At 46.5% G+C, this 22,362-nt stretch overlaps 1 protein-coding gene across 18 annotated transcripts in view; it reads left to right on the forward strand.

Annotated features, from left to right (window-relative positions):
• Positions 1 to 22,362, forward strand: part of Dock9 (dedicator of cytokinesis 9) — a 362,490-nt gene that overhangs the window by 338,678 nt on the left and 1,450 nt on the right. For all 18 annotated transcript variants that reach the window (XM_045145642.1, XM_045145649.1, XM_045145646.1 and 15 more), the window contains 5 exons: positions 88 to 234; positions 5,546 to 5,756; positions 15,981 to 16,171; positions 19,315 to 19,415; positions 20,277 to 20,415. In XM_045145642.1, the coding sequence (XP_045001577.1) occupies positions 88 to 234; positions 5,546 to 5,756; positions 15,981 to 16,171; positions 19,315 to 19,415; positions 20,277 to 20,415 (789 nt within the window). The remainder of the gene's footprint in view (positions 1 to 87; positions 235 to 5,545; positions 5,757 to 15,980; positions 16,172 to 19,314; positions 19,416 to 20,276; positions 20,416 to 22,362) is intronic.

Genomic DNA, 22,362 nt, shown 5'->3' on the forward strand with positions numbered 1-22,362 from the left:
TTACCCTTGTAACCAAAGAACCCTTCTTGGGGAGTCAGCCTGGGGTGTCTCTTCTGGGGTGGTTCTAACTGTGCTGTCTCATCACAGGGGTTCTTTGAAGATGAGGATGGGAAGGAATATATTTACAAAGAACCCAAGCTCACACCTCTGTCGGAAATTTCTCAGAGACTCCTTAAACTTTACTCAGATAAATTTGGTTCAGAAAACGTCAAAATGATACAGGATTCTGGCAAGGTAGGACTGTTGTCTGATGAGGTCATAGCAATGCAGTTTTTTTGTAATTGGCTATATATATTATGCGATACAACTATTTGCACAAAGAGAGTTGAGATGTATTTTATTTGTATTTATAATTGAGAGAGCGAGAGAACGAAGCAGATATACATATATATATGGAGAGAGAATGGGTACACCAGGGCCTCCAGCCACTGTAACAAATTCCAGAAGCATGTGCCACCTTGTGCATCTGGCTTATGAGGGTCCTGGGGAATCAAAACTGGGTCCTTTAAACCGGGCATGGTGGTGCACGCCTTTAATCCCAGCATTCAGGAGGCAGAGGTAGAAGGATCACCATGAGTTCAAGGCCACCCTGAGATTACATAGTGAATTCCAGGTCAGCCTGGGCTAGAGTGAGACCCTACCTCGAAAAACAAAAACAAGGGCTGGAGAGATGGCTTAGCGGTTAAGCGCTTGCCTGTGAAGCCTAAGGACCCCGGTTCGAGGCTCGGTTCCCCAGGTCCCACGTTAGCCAGATGCACAAGGGGGCGCACGCATCTGGAGTTCGTTTGCAGAGGCTGGAAGCCCTGGCGCGCCCATTCTCTCTCTCTCCCTCTATCTGTCTTTCTCTCTGTGTCTGTCGCTCTCAAATAAATAAATAAAAAAGAAAAACAAAAACAAACAAACAAACAAAAAAAACTGGATCCTTTAGCTTTGTAGGCAAGTGCCTTAACCACTAAGCCATCCCTCCAGCCCTATTTACACAAAGAAAATGCAGAGGGAAGTTAAGGAGAGTTGACCCTGAGTGGCAGGTGTTTAGTTTTTCCTCTTAAGACTCAGCCAGGCGTGGTGGTGCACACCTTTAATCCCAGCACTCTGGAAGCAGAGATAGGAGGATCGCCGTGAGTTCCAGGCCACCCTGAAACTACATAGTGGATTCCAGGTCAGTCTGGGCTAGAGTGAGACCCTACCTCAAAAGGTAAAAAAAAAAAAAAAAAAAAAACCAGTTAAAAATTAAAAAAAAAAATAAGACCCATCTGTGTTTTCCATTGCATGCTTGGCATTAAGTGAATCCTGATTGCGTAATTTTATTTTTAAATCTTTTAAAAATATTTTTATTTACTTATTTGAGAGAGAGAGAAAGAAGCAAATAGAGAGAATGGACGCACTGCAAATGAACTCCAGACACATGTGCTACCTTGCGCATCTGGCTTTATGTGGGTCCTGAGGACTCAAACTCGGGATCTTAAGCAAATGCCTTAACTGCTGAGCCATCTTTCTAGCCCTGGTTGCATAGTTTTAAAAGTGTCATCTTCTAGCCAGGCTGGGGGTGCATGCCTAAAGTCAGTCCTAGCACTTGGGAAGCTGAGGCAAAAAGCTCACAAATTCCAGGCCAGCCTGAACCACAGAGCAAGACCCTTTTTTTTTTTTTTTTTTTTTTTTTGTTGTTCTCAAGAAAACACAAACAAAAACATCTTCATTTACTAAATGATGAATGTTTGAAGGGACATGCTGTTTTCCGTCCCCGTACTTAGGAACTCTGCAAGAGGAGAGCTCTGGGGTTCAATTCCTCACCACATTCTCCCCTCAGCAAAGTACATATATACAACTTGACTCTGTCCCTTACGGTTAGAAATAGGGACATTTGAACAGTCCAAGGAACTAACTCACTAGCCACATGACTGGGGGGGGGGGGGGATAATGTCGCTCTCTTTAGACCACTACCCTGAGACATAGCTCTCAGTCAGCATGCTTCCTGAAGCTACAGTTATGTGTCCCTCCCTGTTCAAAAGATCTCAGAGGCCTGGAGAGACAGCTCAGCAGTTAAAGGAGCTTGCTTGTAAAGCCTAATGGCCTGAGTTCAGTTCCCCACTACGCACATAAAACCAATGCACTAAATGGTGCATGCATCTGGAATTTATTTGCAGTGGCAGGAAGCCCTGTCTCTCTCTCATAACTAAATAAAATATTTTTTATAAAACCTCCAGGATGCTAGGTGTCCCTCTGCTTCCCAACCTTAAGTGACCCTTTTCTTTGTATTTAATAAATTCTCTGCATATGTGTGTGTGTGTCTGCGTGTGTGTATGATTTCTGATACCAGATGTGGTGACTGTCTGTATCATCCCAGCAGTTGGAAAGGCTGAAATAGATAGAGCATGAGTTCAAATTTGGGCGTGGTGGCTCACACACCTTTAATCCCAGCACTCAGGAGGCAGAGGTAGGAGGATCACCATGATGAGTTCGAGGCCACCCTGAGAATACATGGTGAATTCCAGGTCAGCCTGGGCTAGAGTGAGACCCTACCTCAAAAAAAAAAAAAAGAAAAGAAAAGAAAAGAAAAGAAAAGAAAAAAATTAAAAAAAAAAAAAAAAGAAAGATCATGGGTTCAAGACCAGCCTGGCTGGACTACATAGCCAGACCATATTTAAAAAAAAAAAAAAAAAAAAAAACACTTTGCTACCATTTCTCTACCAATAAAAAGCCAGAGTGGTTCAAAGCCCCACTTTGTTCCCTAGCCCTTCTCAGAGATCCTAGGCAGGGTATAAACATCTAACTTCAGCTGGGTTCTGGATGCCCCCAAGGATGCCCACATGTGGCCTGCGACTTCTCAGCCACCCTGTCCCGCTCTGCGCTGGGACCTATTTTCCGCTGAGAGGAGAGGAGAGGAGCCACTTGGAGTATCTCCAGGGGTGACCTTTGTTCTCTGTGGGGAGGGCCCCAGAGTGGGAACCTAGGGCTCCCAGCTCCAGGTGGAGACTCTGGGCCACTTGCCCTGTTTTCTCCCTCCTGAATCCTAGGATCCACAGCAGTGTTCCTCTGTGGGCTCCTCAGGGGTCCCCTAACTTTTGTGTGGTGCCCCATCCAGGAGGCCATGGGATAGCATTTTCCACTCTTCCAAAAAGACCGGTGACACCCCACCTCCACGTGCCCATCTGCCAAAAGTTCATTGAACTGTCTTAGCCACTGCTGTCTTCTGTTGATCTTTCTGGGTCCTTGTGGGACAATTCTTGATGTCATTTGAACAGTGACACAAAGGAAAAGGAAGCCACCTATGTTTTATCAAAACCACATAGCACCACATAAATCAAATAACTCCGGTACTGTTTGGCTTTCTCTCCAAAGCAAACCCATGTGTGTCTTGAGGTGGCTTCCACAGTACAGCCTTTTGTCCAGTTCAGTTCTTCCCTTTTTACTGTGTGGCCCTTGATACAGCAACTGGCAAGAATTCTAGGAAGGATCCATGCCCTTCCTCTACCGGGCACCCACGTTCCATTCCTGCCACCAGTACATAACCCCCCCCCCAAAGAACACACCTATACCAGCAAGGCTCCACCTCCTAAACTGCCATCAGGTGGGGACCAAGCATCCAGAATACCCGAGTTTATGGGGGACATCTGACCCAGACCACCACACTGCTTTTATTCCATTCTCTGCAGCCGTTTCTTCCCACGGCTGTTTTTATTGCTCTAGAAGGTTAAATATAATTAGCATGTGCAAAAATTGATTTGTCTCGCTAATAGATGAGCTTTTGTTTCTCTGTGGGAGATGCCTGCTTAATTTTCTGTCAGCAGCACACTTGAATAACTAGTTATGTGCTGAGTTAATCAGATATTAAATTTGCTGTTAAATTAGTCTTGGGTTAATCTGCTCCTGTAGTAAATTAATCAATTAGTAGGTTGTTTCCATCTCCTCTGATCTCACTAGAGATGAATAATAACCTGGAAGCCAAACTGTCAGTCATTATTGCTATAGCCAGATCTATATATATATATATTTCTTTTTAACGTGATTTTGAAAACAAAAATACCGAGGAAGAGGAGGGACCGCTGAACAAGAACTCTACGTGGGTTTCTCAAAAAAAATTAATGTCATGGAAAATAAATCGTATAGAATTGTATACTAATAAGAATACAGAGACAAAGCCAGGTGTGGTTTACATCTGTAATCCTAACATCAGGGGGCTGAAGTAGGAGGATCAAGAGTTCAAGGTCAGCCTGGGCTACTGAGACCCTATCTCAAAAATAGCAAGAGCAGGACTAGAGGTTAAGTCTGTGAAGCCCAAGGGACAAGGTGGCGCATGTGTCTGGGGTTCGTTTGCAGTGGCTGGGGGCCCCGGCATGCCCATTCTCTCTCCCCCCCACCATGTCAAATAAAATAAAATTTTAAAAAATAACAAGAGCAAAAATAAAACCAAACAGAATAAAGAATCAAATGATTACTAATTAGATTCTGGTTCAAATACAATTCATTGTAAATGCCATTGTGAACACATTTAAGGAAATTATATGAACTGAGTCTTGGGTAATATTAGAGAATTATTGTTAATGTTAGGTATGGCACATTGTGGTTATACTGGAGAATATTCATTCTCAGTTTTCGAGAAGAACTGGCTGAAGTGTCATGATGCATACTTCTTATTTTGAAATTGTGCACACGTGTATGTGTATAACTATGTAAAAATATCTGAGAACAAAGTATAAGGATATGTATGTATTAAGAGGCCATAAGAAAACTCATTGCTTTGTAGGCTAAACTAAAAAATTAATTGACAAAAATAAGGGCTGGAGAGATGGCTTAGCAGTTGAACACTTGCCTGTGAAGCCTAAGGACCCCGGTTCGAGGTTGATTCCCCAGGACCCACGTTAGCCAGATGCCTAAGGGGGCGCACACATCTGGAGTTCATTTGCAGTAGCTGAAAGCCCTGGCGTGGCCATTCTCTCTCTCTCTCTCTCTCTCTCTCTCTCTCTGCCTGTTTCTTTCTCTGTCTGCTGCTCTCAAATAAATAAAAATGATTAGAAATTTTTTTTAATTTTTTTTTATTTATTTGAGAGCAAATAAATAAAAATGATTAGAAATTTTTTTTAACTTTTTTTTTTTTATTTATTTGAGAGCGACAGACACAGAGAGAAAGACAGATAGAGGGAAAGAGAGAGAATGGGCGCACCAGGGCTTCCAGCCTCTGCAAACGAACTCCAGACGTGTGCGCCCCCTTGTGCATCTGGCTAACGTGGGACCTGGGGAACCGAGCCTCGAACCGGGGTCCTTAGGCTTCACAGGCAAGCGCTTAACCGCTAAGCCATCTCTCCAGCCCAGAAATTTTTTTAAATTACTTTACAAAAATAAATTTATCCACATACAGATATAGCAAGATGATAGCAGTGTTGATCCCAGTGGTAGGTTGTGACTATTCCTTGTACTGTTTGTTTTTTGTATTGTTTTATTTTGTTTTGGTAAGTTTTTCCCCAAAAGCTTGGAAAATACAGCTGAGACATAGCTTGGGCAATCCCTGTGCACAACACCGTTGTCATTGTTACCTGTTTCTTCACAGGTCAACCCCAAGGACCTGGATTCTAAGTATGCCTACATCCAGGTGACTCATGTGACCCCATTCTTTGACGAAAAGGAACTGCAAGAGAGAAGAACGGAGTTTGAAAGATCTCACAACATCCGCCGCTTCATGTTCGAAATGCCGTTCACGCAGGCTGGCAAGAGGCAGGGCGGGGTGGAGGAGCAGTGCAAAAGGCGGACCGTCCTGACAGGTGTGTCCCCCAGCACCCCAGCGTTTTCTCCATAGGGATTCCGAAGCTTCCAGAACTGGAGGAGCTCTTGGTCTCCCTTCACTTCCTCACACCCGTCTCAGTTCAACCTCAGAACACTTGTGACATCTTTCCATCCCCTGTTCGTACTTTATTCTTCCTTCAAAGCAGAAGTTCACGTCCGAGGCAAGGGCTGCTTTCCCTTTTTGGAATCTGTCTACGCAGAGGCGTGTGCGCACAATGCCACGTGGCATCAGAATCCCTTTCTCGTGTTTTTGCACGGGTGTGTGGTGTGCCTTTGCGTGTTTGCGTGCGTGTCTGTGCACATGCGTGGGTTTGGAGTCCAAAGATTGACATTGGATGTTTTTCTTAAGTCACTTGCCACCTCACTTTTTTTATATTCTATTTTTGTTGTTTATTTTTATTTATTTATTTATTTGAGAGCATCAGAGAGAGAGAGAAAGAGGCAGAGACAGAGAGAGAGAGAATGGTCACATCAGGGCCTCCAGCCACTTAAAACAAACTCTAGATGTATGCACCACCTTCTGCATCTGGCTTACGTGGGTCCTGGGGAACCTGGGTCCTTAGGCTTCACAAACAAGCGCTTAACTGCTAAGACATCTCTCCAGCCCTCATTTTTTTTGTTGTTTTTTTCGAGGTAGGGTCTCATTCTCATCCGGGCTGACCTGGAATTCACTGTGTAGTCTCAGGGTGGCCTCGAACTCACGGCGATCCTCCTACCTCTGCCTCCCAAGTGCTGGGATTAATGGCGTGCGCCACCACGCCCGGCTGCCAACTCATTTTTTTTTTGAGGGGGGGGAACAGGGTCTTTCACTGAACATAGCTCACCAAGTCAGCTCAACTAGCAAGCCAGCAAGCCCTTAAGGACCCTCCTATCTCTGCGTCCCTGGCACTGACTTTACAGGTGTGTAGCTCCATGCCAAGTTTGCCGTGGGTTCTGGGGATCCAAACTCAGGTCCTCACTCAGGTTTGTGTGGCCAGCATTGAACCCAGTGAGCCATCTCCCCAGCCCAAGAATCTCTTCTGAAACCCACTGAGGCCTTGGCTCTCCTGCTCACCCGTGGCATGGGCCTGTTCCTTAAGTCCAGGCAGAGTGACTCAATGAGATCCCAGTCCAGGGCCTTCATCACTGACAGTGGCTACCCGGCTACAGCTTCAGAATCTGCAGTCCCAGAAAGCTTGCTGCAGTCCCTTCACACTCTTCATCTGGGATCAGTTCCCAGTTATCTATCTATCTATATATCTATCTATCTATCTGTTTTTCAAGGTAAGGTTTTGCTCTAGCCCAGGCTGACCTGGAATTCACTCTGTAGTCTCAGGGTGGCCTCGAACTCACAGCAATCCTCCTACCTCTCTGCCTCCGGAGTGCTGGGTTGAAAGGCGTGCGCCACCACGCCCAGATTTTTTTTTTTTTTTAAAGTGGAAACGTTGTATGGACACATCATGTGTTGGTTGGAGCATTTCCCTCCTCCCCGCCCCCCATTCCTCTGAGGGTCCACCTCCGTGGGATTGCTGGTGTTCCCCGCGGAGTTGTGGGTCATGAGTTGTGAGAGAAGCCGTCAGTCATTGTCGCTGGGTGGGGTGGGGTGGGGGCGATGCCTCTGGATAGCCCCTCTCTCCCTGTGGCTCTTACATTCTTCCTGCCCCCCGGGAAAATTCCCTGAGCTGCGGTGCGGGTGCTTGAAGTCCGCTTTAGTGTGCGGCTCTCGGTGGCTCCTGGATTTCTACTTCGATCCGTGTTGAGCGTCCTTGGTGGCCGTCGTCAGGCTCGCCGTGGAGGTGGCCCTCTTGCCCCTCTTGCCAGTCTCTCTGTCACTTCACGCGGGCACCGGCTGATGTGTGAAGCGTGGCTCGTCTCCTGCCAGGTCGACAGCTCTCTCCTCCTGTCTTGTTGACAGATTTTGGTTCCCGCTGCCTTCTGACAAAGAACAGATTCACCAACAGAGAGTGAGATCAGCATAGGTTAATGGGGAGAAGCAATGTTTATCCAGCAAGATTTTGATGGAAGTAGCCCCTCTTTGAGCCAAAACACAGTGAGTGGGGAGCTTGACATTGGAGACCATAATCTAGGTCTCCATAGGGTTCTGACTTGGTTCCTCGTTCCTTTCCACTGAGCAGATCTCTTAGCCAATCATGAAACCATTGGTTTCCCACCAAGCCCGGGTGCCACCATTGCACAGCTGTGGATGACTTGTCACACAGGTGGCTTTTGTATAGCAGGGCCCCCCCCCCCCCCCATTGTTGGCCACTTTCCCCCAGCCGCTCATGTAGCGCTTTCCCGCACAATATGGGCTAGCCATCTGGGAACTGAACAGGGCAGAGTTTCATGCCAGATGTCTCAGAATCACCCGCCGCCTCATCCTTTGAGGCGGGGTCTCTCATTGAACCTAACACTCACTGATTCGGCTAGACTGCCTAGCCACCAGGCCCCAGGGGATTCCCTTTTCTCTGCCTTGCCAGTGCTGGGATTGTGGGTTCGTACCCCATGCCTGACCCCTACATGGGTTCTGGGGATCCAAAGTCAGGTCCTCATGCTTCCTCAGCCAGAGACTTTACCCACTGAGCCACCACCCCTGCCCGGTTTGGTTTGGTTTGGTTTCTAGGCCAGCCTCGGACTTCCTATGTAGCGAGGATGACCTTGAACTGGGATCACAGGAGGGCTTCATGCAAGCCAGGCAGACATTCTCCGCTGAGCTACATCCACCCCCCCGACCCCAGCCAGTGAGATAAAAGGCTTAAAACAAAACAGATCTACCTGCTTTCTTAAAAATGTCCCTACTCCTGTTTTTAGAATAAGATTACATGGGCTGGAGAGATGGCTTAGCAGTTAAGCACTTGTCTGTGAAGCCTAAGGACTCCGGTTCGAGGCTCGATTCCCAAGGACCCACGTTAGCCAGATGCACAAGGGGGCGCATGCATCTGGAGTTCGTTTGCAGTGGCTGGAGTCCCTGGTGCGTCCATTCTTTCTCTCTGTCACTCTCAAATAAATAATAATAATAATAAAGAATAAGATTACATGCAGAAGCCACAAAGAACATTGCCCTCACAAATGTCAGTCCTTCCCTGGTGTGTAAATACATGATTTTTCTAATTCACACCTCAGAAGTAAATTCTGACTAGGGTGACGATGTTTTAGACCAGCTTCGAGTTCATCTGCACAGTAATACTATTGACTTCATTTCTGATTTCTTAAATCGGGTGCTTATCAAAGTTTCTTCCACAGTCAGCAGCTCCTTAGCTTCTGGGAACCTGACAGGCAGATTTCCTAGGCCCCACCCCGGAGCCCGAGGGTGGCAGGAAGGGCTGATGGAGATTCTGCCCCCCACGCTGGCATTTGAGGTTTTCCTTTGGGTCCTGGAATCTTGTTGAGGTAGCATACTGACTCATAGTACGGGGTGTTGTCCCCCTGCAGATGGCCTTGAGGGTTACAGTTTACATTTGTCCCACAACTACTTTAAGATTAGATAATGCATGTGAGCTGGCTCAGTTGCCGGGACAGCGGGGACAAAGAGTAACTGGCTAGAGACACTTGGTTCTGGGGATAACCACTCTCCTGCCCCACCAACACCCCCCCACCCCAGAGCAGAGGGGCTCCCGCAGACCCAGTCTCGCTGTGTGAACTTGAGCACGTTGCCCAACCTCTCTGTGCCTTCATCTCGTGTGAAAGAATTTTTTTCAATTAATTTAATTTATTTATTTGAGAGCAACAGACAGAGAGAAAGAGGCAGAGAGAGAGAGAATGGGCGTGCCAGGGCTTCCAGCCACTGCAAATGAACTCCACACATGTGCATCCCCTTGTACTAATGTGGGTCCTGGAGAATTGAGCCTCAAACCAGGGTTCTTAGGCTTCACAGGCAAGCGCTTAACCACTAAGCCATCTCTCCAGCCCAGGTACAGCTTTTGCCTGGTAATAACTCAGGAGATGGAAAGGATAGTTACCAGGCAAATAAAAACTTAGAGAAAAAGATTATTTATTTTTATTTTTTTAATTTTTTTTGGTTTTCCAAGGTATGGCCTCACTCGGGTCCAGGCTGACCTGGAATTCACTATGTAGTTTCAGGATGGCCTCGAACTCACAGCGATCTTCCTACCTCTGCCTCCCGAATGCTGGGATTAAAGGCATGCACCACCACACCCGGCTGAAAAAGATTCTTTTTTCAATGCCACTGAGAGGGATCCGGAGATAGCTCAGCAGTTAATGGTGCTTGCTTGCCAAGCCTAATGGCCCTGGGTTCAATTTCCCACTATCCATGTAAAGCCAGATGCACAAAATGGCATATGCATCTGGAGTTTGTTTGTAGGCCCTGGTGAGCCTATACCTCTTTCTCTTTCCCTCTCTTCATCTCTCTCTCCTTAATAAATAATAAATAAATAAATAATTTTTTAAAGCCACCAAGAGCATATAAGTTCTAGAGTAACCATTAAACATACACACGCTAGCACCTTCAGGACACTTTTAACTTGAGACTTTTTCCTCTGGGTCCTTCCAATGGGTTGTTACAAGCCTGACCTTTGGCCTTGTGAGTTGTTGGGGAACCCTGGCCTTGCCTGCACTCTGCACCCAGCAAAGCTCACCCTTTTGGTACTTCCCAGTACGGTGACTGGCATCCTTTTAAAGACACCTCACAAGGGCTGGAGAGATAGCTTAGCGGTTAAGGTGTTTGCCTGTGAAGCCTAAGGACCCCAGTTCGATCCCCCAGGACCCACGTCAGCCAGATGGACAAGGGGGCGCATGTGTCTGGAGTTCGTTTGCAGTGGCTGGAAGCCCTGGTGCGCCCATTCTCCCTTTCTGTCTATCTGCTTCTCTCTCTCAAATGAAATAAAATAAATAAGTAATATTTGTAAAACCTCACAAACACGCACACCCCTGAGTCTCCCTGATTGGAACTTTCTGAGCCCAACATTCCTTTCTTCCCATTTCGCATGGGGGGGGCACATGTGGGGGACTGTGTGGAGGCCAGAGGTTGACATGTGTCCCTTCAATTACTGTCCACCTTTACTAAGGCAGAGTCTCTTGCTTGAACAGAGCTTACCCCAGGGACTCCCCGCCCCTCCCCTCCCGAGCACTGGAATTTCAGGCCACGCCCAGCATTTACTTGGGCACTTGGACCCCTGAACTTAAGTCCTTCACACTCGCTGACAAGTGCTTGATCCCCTGAGCCATCTCCCGACCCCCAGTCCCCCAAATCATGCCCAAACTCCATTCGGGTTAGAAATACCTTCTTCTCTCCATTTTCTGTTAGCCCCGAGCAATCCACACAGTTGTCCTCCATAGTCACTCTGTCTGCTGTCCTTCCTGCAGAGGCACAGACCACCAAAGTGGGTCATTCTTTTTTTATATACAAATTTTTTGTTAATTCATTTTTATTTAGTTAGCTGAGAGCGACAGAGAAAGAGGCAGAGAGAGAGAGAGAGAGAATGGGCGCGCCAGGGCCTTCAGCCACTGCAAACGAACTCCAGATGCGTGCGCCCCCTTGTGCATCTGGCTAACATGGGTCCTGGGGAATCGAGCCTCGAGCCGGGGTCCTTAGGCTTCACAGGCAAGCGCTTAACCACTAAGCCATCTCTCCAGTCCCAGTGGGTCATTCTTAATAACTATGGAGTGGTGTCTTCAGGGAGTCACCTAACTGCCCACCTCCAGGGCAGATTTACTCTCACACATAGCCTTTTTTTTAATTATGTATTTTATTTTTTTAATATATTTTTATTGACAACTTCCATAATTGTAAACAACATCCCATGGTAATTCCCTCCCTCCCCCCACTTTCCCCTTTGAAACTCCACTCCATCATATCCCCTCCCCCTCTCAATCAATCTCTTTTATTTTGATGTTGTGATCTTTTTGTGTCTGGAGGAGCATGTTGTAAGGAGTCCTACCCTTCCCTTGGCTCTTACTTTATTTCCACCACCTCTTCCGCAATGGACCCTGAGCCTTTGGAAGGCGTGATAGAGATGTTTCAGTGCTGAGCACTCCTCTGTGGAGTACATATGAGGCTGTCATGACCAGTGAGGGCAGAGAGACACTTGGGAGCATCCCAATCACAGGAGCCTGATGGGCATCAGCACAGACCTTGAGTTTTCTCTGAATAGTATTTCTGTACCTCTCCTTTGCCTCTTGAAGTCTCCCATTCCCGGGCTAGGTAGCAGTGGCCCAGGAATTTTGTGCCCAGAAATCGGGGTGATCCTTGGACACATCATGCTCATTACCCATGGAGTGGGGTTTTCTCTGCAATAATAGTGCTGTTATGAGCTGGAGGGATGGCTTAGTGGTTAAGGTGTTTGCCGGCAAAGCTAAAGTACCCAGGTTCGATTCCCCAGGACCCACATAAGCCAGGTGCACAAGGCGGCACATGCTTCTGGAGTTCATTTGCAGTGGCTGAAGGCCCTGGCATGCCGGTTCTTTCTCTCTCTCTCTCTTTCTCTCTCTCTCTTCTTCTCTCTCAAATATAAATTTAAGATTTTTTTTTTTTTTGGTTTTTTTTGAGGTAGGGTCTCACTCTAGTTCAGGCTGACCTGGAATTCACTATGTAGTCTCAGGGTGGCCTCGAACTCACTGCGATCCTCCTACCTCTACCACCCATGCTGGGATTAAAGGTGTGCACCACCACGCCCAGCTAAGAAATTTTTTAAAATTGTGCTGCCATACCAAAGATACTGGGACATCACATGACTGCATGGGTCGTGATGTAACTACTGTCTTGTGAAGCATTTTCAAAGGTGCCTTTTCTTTCAAATGAGACCACATCAGTCCACCTAAATGCAAGGGTACTTGTGGTCAGAATACCTACCACCTCCTGGCTGTAAGTAGCAATGCCCCATTCTTGTTAGAATATAAAAGGAGCCTCATTCAAAGAGAACTTGTCAGTCCCATTGTTGCTGCTGAAAAACTGTGTGTCCACAAGAACACAAAGGAAATCCAAGATAGGAACCCTTGACCTACAACTAATAATACATTTCAAGAATAGAATGGGACCGATAAGGTTCCCTTTGTTCAAGCTTGGTACAGACATTGCTGGTCCCATCAGAACTCTCTTATGTGGGAGGTGACCCTGCCTCCCTTTTTGTGAACAGACTTTCCTGAATAAACTCTCACCACTCTCCTCTTCCTTTTCCTTGTTACAAAAATACCATGAGGGCTGGAGAGATGGCTTAGCGGTTAAGCGCTTGCCTGTGAAGCCTAAGGACCCCGGTTCGAGGCTCGGTTCCCCAGGTCCCACGTTAGCCAGATGCACAAGGGGGCGCACGCGTCTGGAGTTCGTTTGCAGTGGTGCGCCCATTCTCTCTCTCCCTCTACCTGTCTTTCTTTCTGTGTCTGTCACTCTCAAATAAATAAATAAATTAAAATCCATTAAAAAAAATACCATGAGGGCTGGAGGGATGGCTTAGCAGTTAAGGCGCTTGCCTGCAAAGCCAAAGGACCCAGGTTCAATTCCCCAGGACCCATGTTAGCCAGATGCACAAGGGGGCACACATGTCTGGAGTTCCTTTGCAGTGGCTGGAGGCCCTGGTGTGGCCATTCTCTATGTCACTCTCTGTCTCTCTCTCCTCTGTCACTTTCTCTTCAAATAAATAAAATATTTTTTAAATTTATTTATTTATTTTTTTGAGAGAAAGAGACAGGGAGAGAGAGAATGAACATGGCAGAGCCTCCAGCCACTGCAAACGAATTCCAGATGCATGTGCCCCCTTGTGCATCTGGCTTACGTGGGTCCTGGGGAGTCAAACCGGAACTCTTTGGCTTTGCAGGAAGTGCCTTAACTGCTAAGCCATCTCTCCAGCCCAAATAAAGTATTTTTTTAAAAAATACAATGAGCTGGCCTGGGGTGATGGCTCAACAGGTAAGAGCTCTTGCTATGCAAGCATACAGGTCTGAGTTTGATTCCCAGCACCGTATAAGAAGCTGGGCACCATCACCCGTGCCTATAACCCCATTTCCGTGGAGGGGCAGAGACAGGGGAATCACCTGAGCTTGCAGGTCAGCTGGTGTAACCTGGAAAGCAAAACAAAAAACAGCAGCTCCTGGTCCAGTAAGAGACTGCACATGAGAATGATAAAGGAGCTTACTTGACTCCTCTGACCTCCACATGCGTGTGCGTGGGGTGTATACATCTGTGCTCACATGTGCATATACTCACTGCATACACACACACACGTACACACACACGTACACACACACACCCCATACTACGTACAACTACAGGTGTGCATGTGCATGCTGAACTGCTGCATTTGTGGGCTCTTGCCCACTTCCGGCACCGCTGGACTTCCTGGGGAATACTTCCACTCCAAGGGGATGATCAGTCAATGTGTATTATATGAGAATAGTACAGGCAGTCAAGCATCTGGGAAATTGTTAAACACCCAAATTAAAGCTGCTGTTTTCTTGTTCTTCTGTGTTGACATGTTCAAGTATCTTCTTTTATTTTAAACAAGCAACATTATCTTTTTTGAGAAAAAGTTAATAGTAAAAATTATATATATATATATATATATATATATATATATATATATATGTTTGCATGTATATATACATATATAGATATATATATTTGGTTTTTCAAGGTAGGATCTCATGCTGCTCCAGACTGACCTGAAATTCACTATGTAGTCTCAGGGTGGCCTCAAACTCATGGCGATCCTCCTAACTTTGCCTCCTGAGTGCTGGATTAAAGGCATGTACCACCACACCCGGCTTTATTTATTTATTTTACTTATTTATTTTTTGGTTTTTAGAAGTAGGGTCTCACTGTAGCCCAGGCTGACTTGGAATTCACTGTGGAATCTCAGGGTGACCTTGAACTCACAGCAATCCTACCTCTGCCTCCCGAGTGTTGAGATTAAAGGTGTGTGCCACCACGCCTGGCTTTATTTATATTTTTATCAGTATAAGTTTCAGAATACTTTATTGGTGGGACAGTTCCAGTAGTTTGTGAATTTCTGATTTATGAGATGCTTTGCATAGAAATTCATTCTGTTTTTAACTTTTCATTGATTTCTCTGATTTATACACATTTATGTGATTCAAAGCTGCTCTTTGGAGAAAAAGGAATTGTCTTAAACATACTTAATGGAACTATTTTTTTGGACTTAACCTGCTATATAATAGCTCAAAACTGTTCAGTTTTTAAAATATTTTCCACTTACTCAAATCTCGCATCCAAGAAAGGTAGAGCTTTGATAAGAAGATAAATTTTTTTTTCAAAGACAACCTCATATGTTATAAAGGGATAACAAGGGACCAGCTGTCTTTATAACACAACTTGTCACTAAGAGTTCATCATTAAAAAGGAAAACAAGCTGGGCGTGGTGGCGCACGCCTTTAATCCTAGCACTCGGGAGGCAGAGGTAGGAGGATCGCTGTGAGTTTGAGGCCACCCTGAGACTCCATAGTGAATTCCAGGTCAGCCTGGGCTAGAGCGAGACCCTACCTTGAAAAACCAAAAAGGAAAACAAGTTCTAGGGAGATTGCTCAGTGGTTAAAGGTGCTTACTTTCAAAGCCTGCAAGCCTGAGTTCAGTTCCCCAGTACCCACATAATGCTAGACACAAAAGGTGGAGGCTCGTACACTTGTTTGCAACATCAAGAGACCCTGGCATGTCCATACATACCACATTCACACACAAGTACGTATAAATAAATCTTTAAAAATTTTAGGGCTTGGACTGGAGGGATGGCTTAGTGGTTAAGGTGTTTGTCTGCAAAGCCAAAGAACCCAGGTTCGATTCCCTAAGACCCACGTTAGCCAGATGCACAAGGGTGTGCACGCATCTGGAGTTCATTTGCAGTAGTGGCTTGAGGCCCTGGTGTGCCCATTCTCTCTCTCTCTCTCCCTCTTTCTTGGTCAAATAAATAAATAAATAAAACAAAATTTTAAAAAAATTAGGGCTGGAGAGATGGCTTAGTGACTAAGATGTCTGCCTGTGAAGCCAAAGGACCCAGGTTCAATTCCCCAGGACGCACGTAAACCAGATGCACAAGGTGGTGCATGCATCTGGCATTTGTTTACAGTGGCTGGAGGCCCTGGCACCCTCATTCATTCTCATAAATAAATAACAAATAATTTGAAAACGATATTGTAGTCCCCCACACTATGTGGGGACATTGGCAAGTTTGGGGTTCCGTTGTCAGTAAAAGAGGTGGGGATGGTAATCTTCGTCCCCCACCCCCCGTGCCAGCCACAGCATGACCCGCCTCCTTTCTCTGCAGCGATACACTGCTTCCCCTACGTGAAGAAGCGCATCCCAGTCATGTACCAACACCACACCGACCTCAACCCCATCGAAGTGGCTATCGACGAGATGAGCAACAAGGTGGCCGAGCTCCGGCAGCTGTGCTCCTCGGCCGAGGTGGACATGATCAAACTGCAGCTCAAGCTCCAGGGCAGCGTGAGCGTGCAGGTGAGCCCAAGGGCGGAGGGGTGGCCTCCCATGCGCCCCAAGTTCGCCGGCTGGTTGACCCTCCCTGGCTTGCCAGATGATCCCCATTGCCCAGTGTCTTGGTGTTCCCCCTGTTATCAGAAAGAGTAGAAGTCAAGCTGGAAAGATGGCTTAGCAGTTAAGGAAGTTTCCTGCAAAGCGTAAAGACCCAGCTTCGATGCCCCATGCCCACGTAAGCCGGATGCACAAGGTGGCACAGGCAACAGGAGTTTGTTTTTAGGGGCTAGAGACCCTGGCATGCCCATTCTCTCTATATATCTACCTCTTCCTGTTTCCCAGATAAATAAGGAAAATGTTTTTTTGGTTTTTGTTTTTTGGGTGTTTTGTTTGTTTTGGTTTTTCAAGGTAGGGTCTCACTCTAGCTCATGCTGACCTGGAATTCACTATGTAGTCTCAGGGTGGCCTTAAACTCACGGCAATCCTCCTACCTCTGCCTCCCCAGTGCTGGGATTAAAGGCGTGCGCCACCACGCCCAGCTGCCTAATCTTTTTTTTTTTTTTTAATGTTTTATTTTATTTTATTTGAGAGAGGGAGAATGGATGCACCAGAGCCTCTAGCCATTGCAAACAAATTCCAGACACATGTGCCCCCTTGTGTTTATGTGAGTCCTGGGGAATTGAACCAAGGTCCTTTGGCTTTGCATGCAAACATCTTAGCCACTAAGCCATCTCTCCAGCCCCTAATCTTTTTTTTTTTTAACTTTTATTTTTTCACTGACAACTTCCATAATTATAGACAATAACCCATGGTAATTCCCTCCCTCCCCCCACTTTCCCCTTTGAAACTCCACTCTCCATCATATCCCCTCCCCCTCTCAATAAGTCTCCCTTTTATTTTGATGTCATGATATTTTCCTCCTATTATGAGGGTCTTGTGTAGGTAGTGTCAGGCAGTGTGAGGTCATGGATATCCAGGCTATTGTGTGTCTAGAAGCACATTGCAAGGAGTCCTACCCTTCCTTTGGCTCTTACATTCTTTCTGCCACCTCTTCTGCAATGGACGCTGAGCCTTAGAAGGTGTTAGAGATATTGCAGTGCTGAGCACTCCTCTGTCACTTCTCAGCATCATGGTGCCTTTTGAGTCATCCCAGAGTTCACTGCCATCTGAAAAGAGAAGCTTCTCTAACCAAATGTAAGAGTAGCATTAATATATGGGTATGAACATTAAGAGAAGTGCTTACTGGGTAGTTTGGTGAGCATAATATATACATTTAGCCAGACACCAGCAGAACCCCTAGGGTATTACCCCTGTTGTAGCTTTTTAGTATTAGGGATGTATTCCCTCTCACGAAGCAGGCCTCCAGTGAAGTTAGAGAGCAGTTGGTTTCTCCCATAACAGACGTGCCACTGTTGCACCCATTGGCTCATTTGGCCTGGCTGGCCAAATTTAAGGCTTGCAGTTTCCACTGTTGAGTATCTCCACCGGTGATTTCTCTCTCTCCCATTGAACTGCATGCAGCATAAATGTTCCTAACCTTTGATTTCCAGCAAAATTCAAATGTTTCTTCATCTGAGGCCAGCAAGGCAGGCCTGCCGCTGTCTGCATAAGTCAGCGAGGCTGAGCCATCGGTCTTTAAAAGTTGGCTGTAGTTTCCTGTTCTCACTGAGTTCGCCAGAGTGCCATGTTCACTCAGCCTAGTACAGCACGAATTCCTGTGTCTAGAACACTGTTCCCAAGAGTATTGACATGGGATCGGGAAACCCTGGGCTCTGTGTTTTGCATGTTGGATGCTCGAACTTGAACAGGTCATTCAATTTCCTAGCATTGGTTTCTTCTTGCGTAAAGTGAACCATGGTCACAATGACGTTGAGGATGACCGAGGTGGTGGAATCAAGTGTCATATAAGGATGTGGCAGTCAGGTTCGCATTGCTGGCAGAAAGCATCTAACCAAGAGCAGCTTGTGGGGGTGCGGGGAGGTTTATTTTGGCTTACGTACTCAGGAGAAGCTGCGCAATGGCAGGGGAAAACAATGACATGAGCAGAGGGTAGCATCGCCTCCTGGCCAACATCAGATTGACAACAGCAACAGGAGAATGTGCCAAACACTGGCAAGGAGAAGCTGGCTGTAACACCCATAAGCCTGACCCCCAATAATACACTGCCTCCAGGAGGCTTGAATTCCCAAGTTGCCAGCAGCTATGGACCTAGCATTCAGGACACATGAGTTTATGGGAGACCCCTGAATCAAGCCACCACAGATGATGCGTAAGACCCCCAGAACAAGGACCCCACGCTCTGCCCAGAAATGGCAACACCCCAAATCACTCACGAGAAACGGTCTTGATGCAAACAGCAAGAGGATTTTTATTCCAAGCGCGCTGGGGCCCACAGTCGTACACCGCGCAGGGGTAGAGGACTGCAGAGCCCCGAATGCAGGAACGGGACAGTTTTTATAGGGTTTCTAACAAAGCCTGTGCATTAAACCAATCATTTTTTAACATCAGGAGCCCGTGGGGTGCAAGCCAGTCAGTTTGTGCCACTCCATAGTTTCTAAGCCAATTAGTTTAATTTTTCAAGCCCCTCGTGGACCAATCAGTCTCCTATGACTTTGGTGGTCAGCATTTGTGCAGGTCCTTGGGTGGGGGTAGCAGAGTGTGGTACCAGTCTCCTGTGACCTTGGTGGTCTGAGGCAGGCTGCTACAGCTTATGGTGCGAGCTACTAAGGCTTACAGTGTGGGCTACTAAGGCTTACGGTGCAGGCTATTTACAGAAACCAAATAAGTGGTTTACTTCATTACTCATTTCCCATCCTTGAGGGCTATCTCATGCCCTTTTTACCTAATTTTATATTAGGAGCGGGCTCTGATATAATGAGAAGAGGGATTCTTTACTTGCTTCCAACAGAGAGTAAAGCCTGGAGTTTGAGGTATTCAGGGGCCCGCTTAAGCTCCCTTTGGAGCGTGATAGTATTTCTGGGCTTCTGAATTCTTGGGCCTTTCAGATGTAAGCTTCATTTATGGCTTTCTCTTGCCTTGTAAGTACCTGGAAGACAGATGTCATGACTAACACAGGTGGCATTTTTAGTGCCTGCCAAGGGACACTAACTAGACGATAATGGTGATTTCCTTCCTAATAGACGATGAACCGTGTATTCTTTCTCCAGGTCAACGCTGGTCCTCTGGCATACGCTCGGGCCTTCTTAGATGACACGAACACAAAAAGATACCCTGACAATAAAGTAAAGCTGTTGAAGGAAGTGTTCAGGTAAAACACTGAAAATTTCTCCAAGGACTGAGCATGTCTCTGTTAGCTGTCCGTTACTGTATTGAACACCTGAAGTCGGGAAACTATAAAGAGAAGAGACTCATTTTAAGTCATGGGGAGATTCTGGAGAGTTCAGCTTGTGTCCAGTTGGCCCCATTGTTTCGGGCGTGTGGCAAGGGCAGCATCTTGTGGCGAGACTGGTATGATAGCAGAGTAAAGTCACCTAGGTGATGGTCAGGAAGCAAAAGAGGGAAGAACAGTTCGGGATATTTCAATACACAACAGACCTCCCGCTGAGCACCCCCTGCAGAGACCGCCCTGCCACCTATCAATGGTACCACCCTCGATATGGCACACAGCTTCAGGTTCGCTGAGATGAACTTCCAGACCAGGCACAGTTATGGAGGAAGGGATATTTATTGACGCTTACAGATCCAAGGGAAGTTCCATAATGGCAGAAGAAGCTGGCCTGCCTTCACAGGTCTAAGCAGAGAGAGAGAAAAAGCCACAAGCCAAAAGCCTCATCCCTCACTTCTGGAACTCCAGGAAGAACTAAGGCACTTTTGCATATCATTAGATTGGAATTTCAAACACCTTAGGGCTGGGACCCTAAGATCTTCCCAGTGACACCTCCCCCAGCCTGGTGGCTAGAAATCCAAGAAGTTTTAATAAACACCTAAATCTATGGGGGGGCATCTATTCAAACTACCACACTTGGGGACCCACCTTTAACAATGGGCCTCTGAGAGACATTATAAGTCCAAAGCAGAGCACTGCCCTCAGGGTCAGGGGAGAGATGTCTCCAGTTAGACTGATGCTTTGTCAGCTGCACAACTGTCTCCCTCCCTCACCCCATTCCAGGCAATTTGTGGAAGCTTGTGGTCAAGCCCTAGCAGTAAATGAGCGTCTGATTAAAGAAGACCAGTTAGAATATCAAGAGGAAATGAAAACCAACTACCGGGAGATGGTCAAGGAACTCTCTGAAATTATGCACGAGCAGGTCAGTGCCCCATGCTCAGGTGATGCCCAGTTCTTCTCATTTAGGTCCGAAATATATCCTTTGATAAGTTAAGCCTTCCAGTATTCTTCTAGAATTGTAATGTCTGAAGGAAAACATAACTCACCTTTCCCCTGATACTCAAAGCCCCAGATAGTTTAGGGAATGAGCTGATAGACTGCCCATCTGCTATTTAAAGCAGCCCGAGAGGGCAGCATCCCACGGCTGCTCTGAGAGCCACCACCTTGCCATACGGCTTTGCTCTCCCCACCCTGAGCAAGCCAGAAGAAACCAGAGCTCCACTGTCCTCACAACTTTCTTTTGATAGAACAGGGCTTACCAGCTGGGTTTAACGCTCCAGCGCTGTGAGTTCAAGTCCACCCTGAGACTACATAGTGAATTCCAGGTCAGCTTGGGCCAGTGTGAGACTCTACCTCGGAAAACAAAAATCAACAACAACAAAAAAAGAATGTAGAATTAATTCCATCTTTTGGCAATTTGTAGCCGACCTGGCTACTTCTGTCGATTCTTCATGGCTTCTTCTAAGGGCGCGTATCCTGGATCTGTTGCCCTTCCGCCCTCCCTCTGTGAATTCTTTGGGTGGATCCAGTGGAGCTCTGGCCGGGGTATCGAGGCAGTGTCCAAGAGCAGAGTCCACGTCTGTCCAAGGCATGATTCCAATGTGAGCGCCTTGACCTTGGATGCTGCCCTCATTGCTGTCTCTGCCTTGTTGGATGGAAGCTAGGCCCTTTCATGTCAGCTTATCCTGTCATGGGCTAACATAGGAAATTTCCACCGCAGGAAACCAACTTCATTATTTGAGTTCTAACTCACTTCTTCTTCCCTCCTACATGCTAACGCACTCAGATGGGATGGTAATGTCATTTTACATTTTATTTTCCTTATAACACTACCTCACCTAAACGGAGTCACCCGACATCCTTACTGAGTTTGATCACCTTCAGACACAGGGCAGTGTACTTGCAAGGAAAAGCAGTCCTTTCTGAGCATTTTTAAAAAGTGGGGGGGGAAAAATTGAAATAGTGAAATAAATGTGTGTGAGAGTAATTAAGCAGAAAGGATAGGTTTGTGGGAGCAAACTTATGGAGAAAACTTGATTCTCCCTCTCCTACCCCCATCTTGGAACCTCCAAATTCCTACAGAACAGAACACTTGATCTGCAGTAGGAAGGAGGGAAGTCGGACCACATTATGGGCTGAACGTATTCAACACCCAGATTATTACCAGACATTAATTATAGTGGCTTGCTGTCAACTTTGCCATGAACTTACCATTATGTCAACAACTTTGAAGATCAAACCCCACTGAGCCGCTAAGCAAGCAGCAGTGTGACCTGGGTGGTGGGTGGTGGGTGGGTCTGTTCTTCCAAGTCTCCACCTAGCTAGAGGTCAAGTCATGTCACCTTCCTGGTGACACTAGCTGTGAAGAAACACTTGTTCTGGGTCATGTGTGAGAAAGCCACTCTCTTACCCTCGAATGAGAATTTGTAAGGCCCGAGAAAAGGAGACAGGCAAGAAATGATCCAAATCCAATTCAAAAGACTTTCAAGGGACAAGGCTAGGTCATATACCAGTCAAGTTGTAAGGTAGGCCTTAAGTCACCTTAATATGTGGTTAGTCCAAAAGGTTCTCCATTCATTCGTTTGTAAATGGGACATAGCTTATCATTCTTTTTTTTTAAAATATTTTATTTATTTGAGAGAGGGGAGAAAGGCAGATAGAACACAGGCACACCAGGGCCCCTAGCGACTGCAAACGAACTCCAGACACATATGCCACCTTGTGCAGCTGGCTTATGTGGGTACTGGGGAATCGAACCTGGGTCCCTAGGCTTTTCAGGCAAGCACCTAGATCGCTGAGCCATCTCTGCAGCCCCCAACATGTCATTCTTGACTTGCCTCTTACAATCCTGATCTGAAGATGGCCAATT

Source organism: Jaculus jaculus, chromosome 3 (genome assembly GCF_020740685.1).
Source record: "Jaculus jaculus isolate mJacJac1 chromosome 3, mJacJac1.mat.Y.cur, whole genome shotgun sequence".
Taxonomy (NCBI): Eukaryota; Metazoa; Chordata; class Mammalia; order Rodentia; family Dipodidae; genus Jaculus; species Jaculus jaculus.